Source organism: Anser cygnoides, chromosome 1 (assembly GCF_040182565.1).
Source record: "Anser cygnoides isolate HZ-2024a breed goose chromosome 1, Taihu_goose_T2T_genome, whole genome shotgun sequence".
Taxonomy (NCBI): Eukaryota; Metazoa; Chordata; class Aves; order Anseriformes; family Anatidae; genus Anser; species Anser cygnoides.
The window spans coordinates 191,779,315-191,794,679 of NC_089873.1; the positions used below are offsets into that span (position 1 = coordinate 191,779,315).

The window sequence follows — 15,365 nt, forward strand, 5'->3', positions numbered from 1 at the left end:
TGCAGCAACCAGGATGCCTCAAGGCCACCTATTATAACACATTAACTCCTTTTACTATCAGTTTTTAACCTTCACTGTTCCCAATCAGCATTTATGGGGCTGACGATACTCTCCGTTGCTTTGCCTCTTCTAGTGCTTAGAGAGCAGCAGTTTCAGGAAGATGCCGTGAAGCATCAAGTTATAGCTTCTTCAGATTTAGTTGCCAAGAATAAATTTAGGGGAACAATAGCTTTGACAGATGCTTGAGCAGCTAGATGGAGCACTTGCTAAATTAAGAACACATGAAGAAGTTCTTTGTCATTCATTTTATTTACTTCAACTCAATCTTGTTACTTCTTTTCCATAATCACCTAATATTTGTAATGCCGTGTTCACAGTATTGTTATGTTTTAATTTCTATACTCTTTTTGTCCCTACTTCCATTGCAAATTGCTTGATACAGAAACTAACTTCATACATTTTTTTCAGCACAATAATGGCATTAGACCTGCCTTCCGTCTTAAAAACCAACCAAGCTAACAACTGTATAACATATCTGTGTAATGGAACAGGTAAATCAAATCTTTATTAAATCATTTTAACAATTTTATTTCACATAATAGTGGTAAAAGCCAAAGTACAGAGCACTCCAGCTTACTATTGGAATAAATAGAAAGATTCCAGTTTAGCCTTCTGTTTTAATTATTGAACAGCTCTCAAAATTAAATCACTGACCTTTGAGAATTTAGTGACCAAGCAAGTGCTTGTCCTCAAGGCACAGGTTTGGAGCTTGCATTCCTTTACAGGAAGCTTCTATACTCAGATGAAAGATGTCCAAGATCATTGCAAGAACAAAGTGAATGAGGTAAGACCAAAGATCCTATATATATACATACATATATATAGATGATGATAACGATGATGATGATGATATTGTCATCGTGTGATGAGGAGGACATATATGGGGATCAAATACCTCCTTAAACAACTGGGAATGGAGTTTTCTGTCAGGGGACAAAGACCGTCAGGCTTCTCTATGGGGTGCATCAAATCCTAACAGCATCCCACAGAGCACTTCTTCCTTTTGCTCTCCTCTAGAGTCCTTTGACTAAGGCAGCAAATGTTTACATAGCTCAGAAGTAGCCAATGTTTGATGCATTTTCAACTTTTCAACTTCCTTTAGCACAAACTACCAGCAGCAGATGAAGGGGGATTTTACTGGTGAGTGAGCAAACGCTTCTCTGTAGACTGCTGGTGAAGGCACCATAAATAACGTTTCCAGTACTTGTGGAATGTTTTGGAAGGCAGAAGGAAAATATTAAAGGACGTGTCCCCAATTTAAAGTCCTACCCTATAAATTAAGTTAGAAGATTATTTAAATTGAATATTCCTATAAAGGTGCAATCACTCTTAATGAGAGGATGGTTCTGGTTCTCCGATCTGGTTCTCTTTTTACGTGGTATCTGTGTGACTTGTTTTGTAACTCTGAAATGATGGTGACAATGCTAGTTAGTATTTCCAAAGTAAGGCTGATCTTAGTGTGATTTTTTCATTAATGAAAGAACTGATTTAAAAGCCAGTTATGTAAAATCTACTCATTCTGGCTACTGTTTTTATCTGTACACATATTTAACCTCTATAGCCTAAGATTCTGTGCATTAGACATTTATGCATATTGATTCCAAATAGATTAGACATTAGTTTTGTTGTTATTTCATTTTGTCCCTCCTTCTAACCTCTTCCCATTAATTACTCTTACACTACCTTATACCAGAAACATCCAGAATTGTGTACTTCAGTGGACCTCTATGCAAAGTTATAAAATAATAAGGATTCTCCAAGGAAAGGATAAAAAGATGTTTTTGATGTAGTGTAGTTGCATGAGAGGGGGAAAACCAGACTAAAGACTTGTTTTTGCCAAAAAGTCCTTATTTGATTCCTCATTTGATTGGATAAATAAGGACTCATTGAGTCCTTATTTGATTCCTCACATCTTTGCCCTCATCTCACTCTGCTCCAGCTCTGACCCTCTGTGAGGTCATTCAACTTATTAACCCAGAAAAAGACTAATGCCAATAAAAGAAGAAAAAAACATGATTGTTTTGTGCTGAGTTAGCGTATTGAATTGCCTTAGCTCACCTCCTGCAGGAACCACAGCCAGCTTGTGGGAGATGAGAGGTACAAACATGCAGTCAAGAGCAGGCACAGGGAGAAATGTAGGTGGAGGAGACCTCTTTCTTCTCGGTTGTGAGCCATTTAACTAATTCCACTACATTATTTTTCCCTTAAAAAGATGTTAGATAAATATTGAATTATTACTGGCCAAGACAATCTGGTCTGAAGACCCGAGAGAAGAAGAATTTCCTTACAGACTTCAAATGCATTGGGTACTGTTTGTAGCAAGTCTTTCAAAAAGGAAGGAGGGAGCTGGAAGAGGTAGGCCATCTACCTGCACCAGTATCTCTGTGGACTGTCTTTGCAGAGTTATTTATTTCCACAAATCACACTGCATAAAAAAAAAAAAAAAAAAAAAAAAAACAGAATGCAATGCTCCAAATTACAGGGAATTAAGGTATATTGTAAATTATATAAAGCTGAGTTAAAGTTTCAGCAGTCTAATGAAGCTATGGCTGATATTCCCAGCAATTATTATTCAAAATAGTGCCCCATAGATTCCCAGATTGTATTTAATGCTATATAGACACCTATAAATGAAAAAAAAAAAATAGATGTGGTAAAAACCCATTTCCTTTTTTCCTGCATCCCTTTCTTGGGCTCACATGCTAAATATGGGGGAAAAGACAATCAGGCAGACATAGGCAGATGTACTTTTCCTGTCTTAAATCTTTCAGCCAAGATCATACAACCTATCTAAAGAATGAAAAGCTGGATTATACTGCTGGCTATTGTAGTCAGCACAGAAGAAGCACAAAAGCAGGACATCTGTACCCAAGGGTATCCTGGCATCCCCGGCAATCCTGGACACAACGGCATGCCAGGTCGTGATGGACGCGATGGCCTGAAAGGCGACAAGGGGGATACAGGTACTGTGTTCAGTGTAAATGATCGGATATATGAAGTGTTTTGCTACTAGTTCCCAGCAATGTCTGTTGCTCTGCATTAATGGATCATTCCACCAAGCCTCCGGGAAACATTTCAGACTTTCATCACTTGTTTGAGGATGGAAATATAAGAAAAGACCTAATAATTAAAGCTAATGCTGCTGAGAGGTCGGGTCAAAGGGATAAAAACAACTTAAAAGAAGAAAGATTTTACTTTCTATTTTGGGGGCATTTCCAGGTCTGCTTAAAAATTGATAGCAACTATACTTCTGTGAACAACTTCAAGCCCAATAAAAAACAACTGTGTAATAGGAAATGTTCAGCAATAAGAAAATTTTTCTTTTTTACCTAAATTTTGCATTTGTAGGACTTGATTCTGAGTGTGCCTACGTGCTGTAACTCAAGCACCTCTACAGTGAAGTTCAGGAAAGGACACTATTGAAAGAACAGTGTAGGATTCATGTCTGCTGTAGCAGGCTGCAGTAGAGACTTGTGTATGATACTGAAGACAGGTAACCTTCACAGCCTAACCTAAATGTAGTAACTGCTGTGGTACTTTGAGCCTCAGGATAAGGACGGCCTTTGCATCCATGCTGGAACATCAAGGCCAGGGTTACGCCAAGTGATGAACCTGTCGATGTGGACATTTAACACTTATCACAAGCGTCACAAACCTGGACATGCAAAAGACAGGACAAATGCAAATCTGCTACTTCAAACTCGCTCACAATTTTTTGTAGGGGAACTCTTCCCCAACAGTGTATATGTCAGGTCAGCTATTGTGTGGCATCATGCATGGGGCATCATGATTTAATGCATAAGTGCGTCACAAACACTGTTACTGTGTGCACAGATCTATCCAGATCAAACTTGTACTTATCACACAAATCCTTCTACCAAGTCCTGATCCTGCAGATTGTGAATCACAGCCTTTTGCAGTAGAGTACATAGTTTAGTACTTAAACCAATATCGGGTCAATAGTCTGAAAGAAATTACCTTAAAATGTGCTACAGTGTTTTACTGTGCCTTTCAATCCAAAGGAAATGCCTGCCTTTAACAGACCAGGTTGCTGGTGCAATCACAAAGACAAAACCTAATGAATCACTTTCTTTACCAGTAAAGTCTACGCCTCCACAGGAAGTGCATTCTGCAGAATCAGTGCTGAAGGTGTAGCCTGATGTGCATTTCTTAGATGGTTATACTGGCATTAAGCAGGAACCTCTGCTAGACCCTTTTGCTACCTCTCCACTCCTCTCTTCAATACACCACAACTCTTTGTGTGGCTATGCAGTAAGTTGGATTGGTTGAAAAATAACCAGGACTTACAGTTTGGACAATAAAGAGTTACTCGCTGCTTCCTGCCTGCCCTGGAGCACTGAAAGTCAAATCTACCCACTTTTACTCACCTCAGTGACTGCTAAAGAGTTACTTTGAACTCTTGTGTTTTATAAACAATTTACAGAATTCTCTGTCAAGCAACCACTTATGTGCTATGTGCATTCAGTACCCTAAAATGCCATTTGTTAAAATGAAACCTTTTAAAATCCAGGAACAAATAAAAAAATCCATTAACTTCTCAATAGGCAGGTACAGTTAATTGCCATGATACAGGAATCAGGAGTGAATGCTTCCCTCTGATCTACAGACAGTATTATTCCCCTGTGATGTTTCATCACCATTGGCAAACCCTGCAGGTGTCTTTTCTTGGGGGGGACAGTTTATCATTGTTTCACTACAAGGCTTCCTGTCAGTGTAAAACTTCTTTCCGAATGCAGCTTCCTTGCTCCTTTTCTTGCTGGTGTCTTCCGTGATATCTCCCATGGATGGAGACAACAACAGGAGAAGAGGTTTTCACATCATTGGTTCCTGACCAGGGGGTATCTCCTCTACGTATTTTAATATCCCACTTCTTTATGCCAAGGATTCTCTGTCTGAAAAAAGTGCTATCCTCAAGCATTTCTGTTCTCCCTGTTAAGTCTCCCCATGAGATAAAAGCATCAGCAGTGGCACCCACTAGTCAGGAATAAGACTACTGTTTACATTACTGTTTAGCCAGGCTTGAAGAGGAAGGATCAGAGCAGGATTTGAACCCCATTTTTCTGGTAATTTAATTACTTGATGAAGATCTGTTTTTCTCTTCTGTGCTAGGTGAAGCAGGACTTCCTGGCACTCCTGGGAAAGATGGCACAAATGGAGAAAAAGGCCAAAAAGGTCAGAGAAGTATTTCAATGTATTAGTCATCTATCAACTGTTGGTTTGTGAGCGTTGGACATGCTATACCTTCCAGCTGTAGTGAAAGTACCAATGAGGTTAAAAAAAACTTTTCCAGAAGTGGTAGAGGCTGCACACCCATACTGACAATACAAGAGGAATTTGCCTCCGATTATCCTTCTGCCTCTGATGCCCTATGACTTGTCTGCTCAGCCCATTACCTCACCTTTCTCTTCTCTCACCCCTTTGTCAACTGCTGAGGAAGATGCCACATCTGCAGCTACCTCAGGAAAATGAGGTTCCTGTGGCTATGTGTGCAACTTTAGGGAAAGGTACTTCAAAAGGAATTACAGAAGACATGAAGTATACACCCAAAAATACAGTAGGCCCTATTATTCAATAAGGTTGATCAAGCAGATACCAGACCCAAAATCTGTCAAGGGAAGGCTTCTATTTCTAAAATAAATGCACATAAAACACATAGAAGACACACACAAAAGATGCATGTCCTGCACGCTTTCCCTGTTTTTGTGTAATCACAGCTCAGACAGCCAGTCTGGAGCTCAGCCAGCAGCCTTAGTGGTATCTTAACATATATGCCCATGAGACACTAGCCCCAACATCTTGGCTTAAAGTGGCACCCAAGACCTTTCAATAAAGGGTTGCCAGATATCCTTTATAACTGTCAGCTCACCTCAGATCTCATTTTCACATTCTATTTTCACATTCTAATCTCACATTCTATTGTGATATTTTTCTTGTCTTGTCATGGTGATCATAAACTTTTCCACAATTGCAATAGCCCAGCCTATGGAGATCTGGAAAAAATACTTCACCTGTTTAGTCAAACTATGCACATACAGAAAGTCTCCTGTGTCAGCTGGATGTACGTATGCAGAGTGACTTGTGCATAAAAGCAGGTAATGAGGCATAGTGCAAGTTGTATCACATTATTCTGCTCAAATTCAGAATCTCAGAAATGATGGACTTGTGCATCCTTGGAGTAATTGTGCATGGGTAAATTTATGTTTCCAAAAGCATGTAAGCCTGCCAAATACACTGTGTCCAGGTTCTCTGCAATCCTTAAGATAACCCTGAAAAATAACATATGGTATATGCATTGCACAGGTGTAATAACAAGTTGCACTACATACCTCAGACTTTTCTACAGACTGTCCCCAGTTCTGGAAGGAAAAAGAGACACGAGGGCACAAACATTTAATATTACCAAAGCTATCTTCTTTTCCTGTGTCCTTGTCCTGTTGGATCTGTGCTGCTTTTCCCAGAGGCTCACAATATAATCTCAGTTGTTTTTAGCTCACTGCTGCCGTTAAATACTTTCAATTGTAAATTGGGATCTGTAAACTGTAAATACAGCATTATTATTAAGATCAGAAGCCAGAAGATTTTATGCAGAAATGATTGATATGAGCATTATGTTATCTTTTGGCATTCATGTCTATCAACTGCTAATGTGCCCTTCACATCACGGGACCTTCATCAGCAAAAACCTTGTGCAGATGGATTTTCAAAGGCTTTGAGCTTTCAAGTCCAAGTCTGAATGAAGGATAAATAGAGCATGTGGTTGCAAATACCAAGGTCAAAAAGCTTCTCATTGCACTTCAGCAGCAATCTAGGTAACCCAAGCAAAGCCCCATCATGAAGAAATCATAGAAACACATGGCAGTTAAGGTCTGGATGTTGTCAAAGTAGAAGACTTCATCTGACTAAATTGTGAATTATCTTCTTCACTTATACCAAAAGATGAAAATAAGCATCTGGACAGATGCTGCTTGCACATGAGATGATCTGAGCTGTCATCATTCTAGAGAAAAGTCACACCTTCCTTTCTTTGAGCTTATTCTTGCTGCTTTCAGCTAGGGTAACTGTCTTCTATTGCAATAGCAGCTTCTTCTGGCTCATCCTGAACTTACATGTTTGAAACATTGTATGTACAGTGAGCACAGTATGAACAGTGGTGACATATAGCTATGTGTCTTTGTACTCAAACTCTTGTTTTGTCTCATTAATCCACTGGACAATCACGAGAACGTCTTTCTTTTTTTTATTTTTATTTTTATTTTTTTTAACCTCCACATGTAGGAGCCAATGGGACCGTTGAAGAGAAGGGGAACAAAGGAGATAAAGGAGAAAGAGGACGACCTGGGAAACTAGGACCAAAAGGAATTATAGGGTCAGTGGGTTACAAGGGCCAGAAGGGCGAACTGGGTCTGCAAGGACAAAAGGGGTTAAAAGGAGACATGGGGCCAATAGGTCCAAAAGGGACAAAGGGTGAAACTGGCCAGCCTGGAAGAATTGGTATGCCAGGACCAATTGGCCCCACTGGTAATCCAGGTCCTAAAGGTAACACTGGAGAACTGGGGCCACCAGGTAATCCGGGAGTGCAGGGGGAAAGAGGCTTGAAAGGAGACAGAGGAGATAAGGGGAACATAGGTGCCCCAGCAGTCCTGCCAAGGAGTGCTTTCAGTGTAGGCCTTACAGTTGCCACCAAGTTTCCTCCCCACAGTCAGCCGATCAAGTTTGACAAGGTGCTGTACAACAATCTAAATGACTACAACCCAATCACCGGCAAATTCACCTGCAAATTCTCTGGTGTTTACTATTTCACCTACCATATCACCGTCTATTCGAGGAACGTCAGAGTAGCTCTAGTTAAAAATGGGGTCAAGATGTTGCACACTGTGGACGGGTACCAGGGTGTTGAGGACCAGGCGTCGGGAGCTGCCATCCTTGAACTACAGAAAGGAGACGAGGTGTGGCTTCAGGCTCACCGAGGCGAGACCTTCAACGGGCTGTTTGCAGACGCTGATGATGATACCACCTTCACTGGGTTTCTACTGTTCAGCACCTCGGACATGCTGGACCCACTGCCATCGCCCGCAGCGTAAATCCACGCTTTGTTAATCTATGACTCCAGTGAATCGTTGTTTGATTCCTACTGATCCAAGTTTCAGACTGCTGTAAGCAGTGGAGGTGCTTTATGAAAGTCAGTGCTGGTTTACTTGCTTAGTATTCTTCTTCAGTAGGAACTACTAGTAGTAGTAGTTCCAGTTCTGCCTTTTGAGCATTTTTTGAAAGGAAGGAAAATCTATCCATGAATGATATATGTCTGTGTCTTTCAGTCCTCTCCAATAAATGTTAAGTCTGCTGACTAATTTCAGCTGAATTCAGTGGAGAATGGAATTCATCAAGGGAGGTATTCCAAGAGCTAAACAGGAGATCTAGGACTGCAGGGAAAGATGGGACAAGGTAGAGATTTTTGTAAGAGCGTTTTGTTTGTTTGTTTGTTTTACTGCCCTGCAGAGATGGACTTGGGGGTACTGGTGGATGAAAAAACGAGTATCAGCCAGCAATGTGCACTTGCAGCCCAGAAAGCCAACACTATCGGGGCTGCATCAAAAGCACCTTGGCCTGCAGGGTGAGGAAGGTGATTCTCCCCCTCTACTCTGCTCTTGCGAGACCCCACCCAGAGCACTGTGTTTGGCTCTGGGGCCCCCAGCACAAGAAGGACGGGAACCTGTTGGAGCGAGTCCAGAGATGATGAGAGGGCTGAAGCACCTCTCCTACTGAGGACAGGCGGAGGGAGTTGGGGTTATTCAGCCTGGAGAAGAGAAGCCTATAAAGAGAACTTATAGCACGGCCTTCCAGTTCCTAATGGGATCTATGGGAAAGATGGGGAGGGATCCTTTATCAGCGAATGTAGTAATAGAACAAGGGATAATGGTTTTGAACCAAGAGAGGGTAGGTTTAGGTTAGATATTAGGAAGAAATTTTTTACTATGGTGCAATTGTTTTTTGTGATTGGCTTCTGGGCAGGAGAGGGCAGCTCTTCAGGGTCTGCAGAGCTGGGCTTGATGCATTACTGGTTTGGTAATTTACAGCAGTACATACACCAGTCCTGAAGGAGAACTGTTTCAAAAGAAAGTGGGACAAAATAAAAGATACATTTTCAAGTTCTGGAATTAGGTAGACCCCTGCCATATTGTATAAATATTAAACAGTAGTTACCTCCAAGCCAGTTTATATCTTTCCAAGTGGTAAGCACGGGTAGACTTGTAACTTGGTTAGATTGCATCCAAAAATACTATTTTTTAAACTTAGAATGAGCATTGTCTGATACCTCCACACAGCCTGCTTGTTCTTTGTAATGGATGAGTTTTGTTGCAGCTGAGCAGGATGTTAAATACAACCTTTAAATATGGTTCTTTGCACTCTGTGCAGCTGAAGGTCTGAAACAGAGCAAAATGGCATAATAGATGGAAATGCCACGTGGATTTTCTGGCATGGGGCAGACATTAAATGCCAGTGCAAAAATACAGCATTATGCTACTATAATTTAGAATTAGCAGGTGCAAAACACATTATCCCAAAGGAATAATAGGCTTTAATTTCTGTGGTTTTGTTCGTTTGTTTTCCTCAGGTTTTCCCCTCCTCTTGTCCTAAAACACAAAAATACAACAAAAGATGCTGTTAAAACTCACTTACTACCTTTAGAAGAGGATAAAGCAGAGAAGCCAACTGACTGAAGCCAATTTCACAGTCAGTGTCACAAAATTCGGTGTAAATGCAGTGCAAAACACTGAGCTCTAACTTCTGATAATCTCTAACACTACCAGGAAAACACTACCAAGGAAAAGTGGACAAGTCTCCATAAAGCTTAGAGTTTGGATTATAAACTTAAAATGAACACAGTAAGATGAGTTTGTTTCAGGAAGGACGGCTGCACATGCCAGTTGCACTATTATGAGGGAAAGGGTTATGTGAGTTTTTCGATAAGGGGTGATTTTTCTGGTAAGCCACAGGCTGTAAGTTTGCGTCACAGAAACATCTAGACTAAAAAAATGCTTTCAAATACACTTATTTATGAGGAATTTCTGTTCTTGTAAGAAACTATTATGACTTAAACTGCTAAGATAACCGCAGACTTTCAAGGCCCGGTGCCACCCAGGGCAATGGCGGGCGGGCGGTGGGGGGACACCGTCCGGAGCCCGGCTCCTCCTCACGAGCGGCCGCGGGGAGGCAGCGGCGGGCCCGGCGGGCTGAGGGGAGGCGGCGCTGCCGCCCTGCTCCCGGCCTCCCCGGCGCCGCTCGTCTCCCTCCCCGCCGCAGAGATCGCGGCCTGCAGGCGGCCGCCCTCCGAGCCACCTCGGCCTGCCGGCGGGGCTGGCACCGGGCCACTCCGCCATGCTGGCCGGCTACCGCCGGGCGTTCGGCCTTGCGCTGCGGGGCGTTGCGCTGCGGGGCCGGGCGGTGGGACCAGGGCCGGGGCCGGGGCCGGGGCTGTGGCCGGGGCTCCGGGCCGTCAGCACCAGCTGGAGCCCCGTGGGTGCCGCCTTCGATGCCAAGCAGCAGCGCGGCAGCGCGCCGGGCAGGGAGACGGTGAGCGGCGGGCAGCGCCCGAGCTGAGGGGGGACGGGCTGGCTCCGGCTGCGGGGAGGTTGAGTTGTCCAGCCCCACCTTGGGTCGTCAGGGATTAGTTGCTCGTAACGCGGCCGGGTTCCTGAAGGGGGTTTGTGACTCTGCTCCGGCTCCTGGGTGGTGGGGAGGGCAGGGAGCCGGGGGAAGTGTGGGCACCTCTGAGGGGAAATGCCCGGTGCTTAGGAGCATGGTTTAGTGGGTGACATTGGTGGTAGGGGGATGGTTGGACCAGGTGATCTTGGCTTTTCCAACCTTAATGACTCTATGATTCTGTGAAATACGTATTTGTGGAGTGTGTGGTTGAAATCAGGGCTCTGAAATATGGCCTTCTTTGCCTTCTGGCATTTGAGGGCATCTCACTGGGAACTGAGGGAACTGGAGTCCTTTCCTGGGATGAGGAACTTGCTGTCAAATTGTCAGCATTAGCAGCAGTGGCAGAATAGGACAAAGCACCTGGGAATGTCCCAAATACATCCGAGATGATGCTTTTGCTTCAGGACATGCACTTTGACAGACAACCAGTCAATTCATGTCTTTTCCACTGAAAACTTGTAAAGTACTTGCACACCTGTAACCGGCTGCTATAACAAGGAGTTTACAGAAGGCGCGTTGTAAAGGCCCACAGATGTTCAAATCCAGATTAGGATTTTTAGATGCTGAGGTTAAATTTGGGAAGAGATGGATGTTGTATGAAATCATCTACCTTGTACTGTTAGCTGCTTTAATTAACAGGTAAGGAGATGCACCTATTGTGGTTGGGCATTTGCAAAGGGAGCGTATTACTTGCAGAGCTGCTTTTTGGTTTATTAAATATATATATATTTATTTGCTGCTGTAGGTCTGTATTGTGGTACTTTTCCAGCAGGTAGTGTTAGCAATTTTGTGTGATCTGCAGGAGGACCTTTTAAAGTCTCTTCTACAAATGCAGAACATAACAGCTTTCCATGGCTGCCCTGCCAAAGCCACACTCAGTCAGTCTGTTTAAGGCTTGGTAAGAACTTCAGGAACAAAACTGTTTATATCATAATATTCTTGAGTTGTTGCTTGTCAGTTCTTTGAGATCTGGTTCCAGTACTTGAGGCTTATTTCATGAGCCCAAGATCACTGTTCTGCTGGTGAATATCCACAGCAGCTGGTCAAGTCATTCACTGCTCTGAGACTCTCTTTACTCTTCACACTCCTGGATAAGTCTCTTTGCTTCAGAAGGATGTTTTTCTCTAATTTTAGAATGTAAATAGACTTCCTATAATTTGTCTTGTGCCTGTGCTTTGGAAGCAAGGCAAAAAAAAAACATGGCATGAAAAAAGGACAATATAGCAGATTATGGGGTGGAACAGGAGAAATTTCTCAGGATTTGGTGCTGAAGTCTTACCACTTGCTGAGAAGAATCCTGGCTATAGGAATTCCAGTGATGTTGTGCTCTGGTGAGTGATGCTGGGAAATGAAGATGTTTATGTGTGATGCCGGTATCTTTGGTGGATGTTAACTAATGTGGCTATTCGCTCTACAAGGACAGTTGTGGAAGTGGCACTTAGGGAAGTGCCACTATAGGTATGGTCATTCTGGTAAAATTTCACAGTGAAAATTTTGTACTGAAACAGAGGGACAGAAATTAAGGAAAGTGATAGTAATGTGTTTCCATTGGGTTCTGCACTGCAGGGTCTGTTTGGTGTTCCAGAACTGAGTTGTCCAGAAGGATTTCAAGAAGCACAGGACAAAGCGTTGCAAGAATCCGAACAGCTAGTCCAGAAGGCATGTTCAACACCACCTGGACCTGAGATCGTAAAGATCTTTGATCAGCTTTCAGATGCCTTGTGCAGGGTAGCAGACTTGGTAAGTTACATTTTTAATTACTACTTTAAGCAATTTCTTTTAAACTGACTGGCATAACATATCTTTTAGAAAAGAATCACTCTTCATCTGAAGAGAGCAGACCCAACCATCATACAGAAATCAGTTGTTAATAAATAGCTCACTGAAATTTTTGCTGTTGGTTTTCATATCTGAATTTCTCTGCGTGGTTTCAGTTTTCAAATCTTGTTTCTTCTTCTTCTTTTTTTTTTTTTTTAATATTCAAGATCTCTTTTGTGCCAGGCACTTTTTCTTCCTGAAAGTACTTACACACTCTGCCAAGTCACTAGTTCTCTTTTGTCTCTTATTTTTTAATATGGACTATGACTGTTTCCTCTTAATCTATCAATATCTAACTCAAACACTGATGTCAGAGTTAATGGTCATAGTTTTGTATCGGTTTGCTGAGTTAAAATTACTTTGGTTCCTCCTATATGCTACTTTCAGATTTACATGTTCAAAGATGGCCTATCCTTGTAGAGCTTTATCTAGAAGCAATTTGGAAATGGTTCTCAGTTGGCAGGATTTTTGAGATTGGCCATTCAGCACCTACTCTGTCACTACTATACAGGATTTTAAGCAGGCAATCTTGCCCTAAGAAGTGAAACTCTTACGTGTATTACATTCCTAAGGTTACCTTTTCAATCAGACTGCAATTGTTCTATTAAACAACAACAAAAAAATGTTTCATGCACTTTCTGTAAAATCATGTTGAATGACTTCAGTGTATTCCTAATCTTTAATTGTTTATCGTTTGAATGCCAGAACCTCTACTTGCCTTGAATTCATGTCAGCACTCATGGAAGCCTATAGCCAGCCTTTTTAGTGTCCTTCCAGCCTTCTGAACTCTGCTAAGTATTCAGAGACTTATTAAAAATGAGGATCAACAGGAGTGAAACAAAATACCTATTTTGAATCCAAAAAGACCTTAGGTTTTTCTCTTTAAGACCATTTCTTCTTACTAGCTAATAACCTCAGAGCATAACTTGATGGTCTATATGTAAGAGTAAAAAGAGTTTGAAAACAAACCCTTTAACCACATTTGGTGGTGTGCTAATTCATATCTGTGAAGTTTAGATTTAATTTTTTTTAATAACATTTAAAGCCTTTGCAGTATTTCTGTGTTGGAAGGACACTAAGGTACACACAGTTTTAAGAAGTACATCAATTAAAGATATTTTTTTGGAAAGAAATGTTCTCCATCTGGTTTAAAAGTTGTCAGCACTGTTCTCCAATAAACTTTATTTTTGAGAAAAAATATGCAAATTATACAAATAGATTGCACAGAATGGTATAAATAAACATTCATTTAAATAGAACTACTTCAGTGCAACTGTGTTTATAATTAAAGATTTTAATTTGTCTCTTTGCCTCACTGTTTTCTTCCTTTTACTCTGTCAGGCCGATTTTGTGAAAATTGCCCATCCTGACTTTGCATTCAGAGAGGCCGCTGAAGAAGCTTGCAGGAACATTGGTACTATGGTAGAGAAGTACGTTTTGTTTGTTTTGCTATTGCCATATGCAATTTTAAAATTTACAGTATCTGTGGTAACAGGGATCAAAAAAATATGTACGAAACGAAGTGTCAGTCGTGCTGTTACAGATAATCAAGAATTTAGTTTCATTACAGTATCCAGTAAAAGGTTATTCTACTTCAGTTTCATTTTACCTTCAGAACAGAGTTTAGGTTATCAACTGACTCCATGTCACTGAAACTTGTCAAAGTCTTAAAATTACATTTTTCTAAGACTCATGGCACTTAGCTAGCTGTTGTAAAGCATATGTACAAAATCCTAATTTGTTTTTAAGATTTAAGCAGTTGTATATCACAACACTTTTCCTCCTGGTTTGTTGAACCTTTGAATTTCAGCCTGTGAGTGGGATATGTGAACGGGGGAAGGACAAGCCCCATTAAATGGAGCGTTTGGGGATGTGACTCTCTGGGGCTGTGATATATACCTGGTCTACCCTGGTGTGTGTTATCTTTTAAGTCCATTTCATGGAACTTATTCTTAAAATCTTCTGTGTTTGAAGTTTGGCCCTGCTTCTGGACCTTTGCTTCTTTTCTTTTCTTTTCTTTTTTTTTTTTTTAATATCTCAAAATCTAACTTCTGGAAGTTACCTCTGATCCAGCAGCGCCTCAGTTTGGTAAGCTTTCTGACTGAAAAGGCTAAAAAGAATTCTGAGATGTAATTTGAGCAAAACTGTTGCTTTAGTTTTGCCATGGTGTTTGGGAAACCTTTCACTTGCAACTGGATTTTTCAAGACCTAGGTTGAGCACACCATCTATAACAATATGACTTGAATATCCAAATGCTACTTCCAATTTAAAATTGGCTAAAAGGAGAAAATATTCAAAATTTATATGAAACGAGATGCATAAGTTATTGTAAAAGTTCAGAACTAGCTATTGCTGAGTTTTCATTTGCCAAGCCTCTCTCCATCATAGCTGAAAAGCCCTGGCAGTCAGGTGAAGTCCCTGGTGACTGGAAAAAGGCAAACAGCACTCCCAGTTTTAAAAAGGGTAGAAAGGAGGATCCAGGGAACTACAGACCGGTGAGCCTCACCTCTGTGCCTGGCAAGATCACGGAACAGATCCTCCTGGAAGCAATGCCAAGGCAGATGCAGGACAAGGAGGTGATCCGAGACAGCCAGCATGGCTTCACCAAGAGCAAACCATGCCTGGCCAGTCTCGTGGCCTTCTGTGATGGGAGTGACTGCATCAGTTGACAAGGAAAGACCGACCAATGTCATCTACCTGGGCTTCTGCAAGGCATTTGACACGGTCTCACATGACATCCTGATCTCAAAATTGGAGAGAG

General features: G+C 41.7%; 2 protein-coding genes across 3 annotated transcripts in view; both read left to right on the forward strand.

Annotated features, from left to right (window-relative positions):
• The first annotated feature begins 611 nt into the window (after positions 1-611).
• On the forward strand, positions 612-8,444 carry LOC106040393 (complement C1q and tumor necrosis factor-related protein 9A-like). Its single transcript, XM_048072811.2, has 4 exons — positions 612-844; positions 2,832-3,023; positions 5,191-5,253; positions 7,357-8,444. Exons 2-4 carry the CDS (start codon positions 2,858-2,860, stop codon positions 8,160-8,162), a joined length of 1,035 nt encoding a protein of 344 aa, XP_047928768.1. The 5' UTR covers positions 612-844; positions 2,832-2,857; the 3' UTR covers positions 8,163-8,444.
• A 1,875-nt stretch (positions 8,445-10,319) lies between these two features.
• MIPEP (mitochondrial intermediate peptidase) overlaps positions 10,320-15,365 on the forward strand; it is a 75,716-nt gene continuing 70,670 nt past the window's right edge. Inside the window, exons 1-3 of one of the 2 annotated variants that reach the window (XM_066989764.1) lie at positions 10,320-10,653; positions 12,352-12,525; positions 13,945-14,033. In XM_066989764.1, the coding sequence (XP_066845865.1) occupies positions 10,459-10,653; positions 12,352-12,525; positions 13,945-14,033 (458 nt within the window). In that variant the 5' untranslated portion in view covers positions 10,320-10,458. The remainder of the gene's footprint in view (positions 10,654-12,351; positions 12,526-13,944; positions 14,034-15,365) is intronic. The other variant, XM_048072807.2, reaches the window with a different exon arrangement.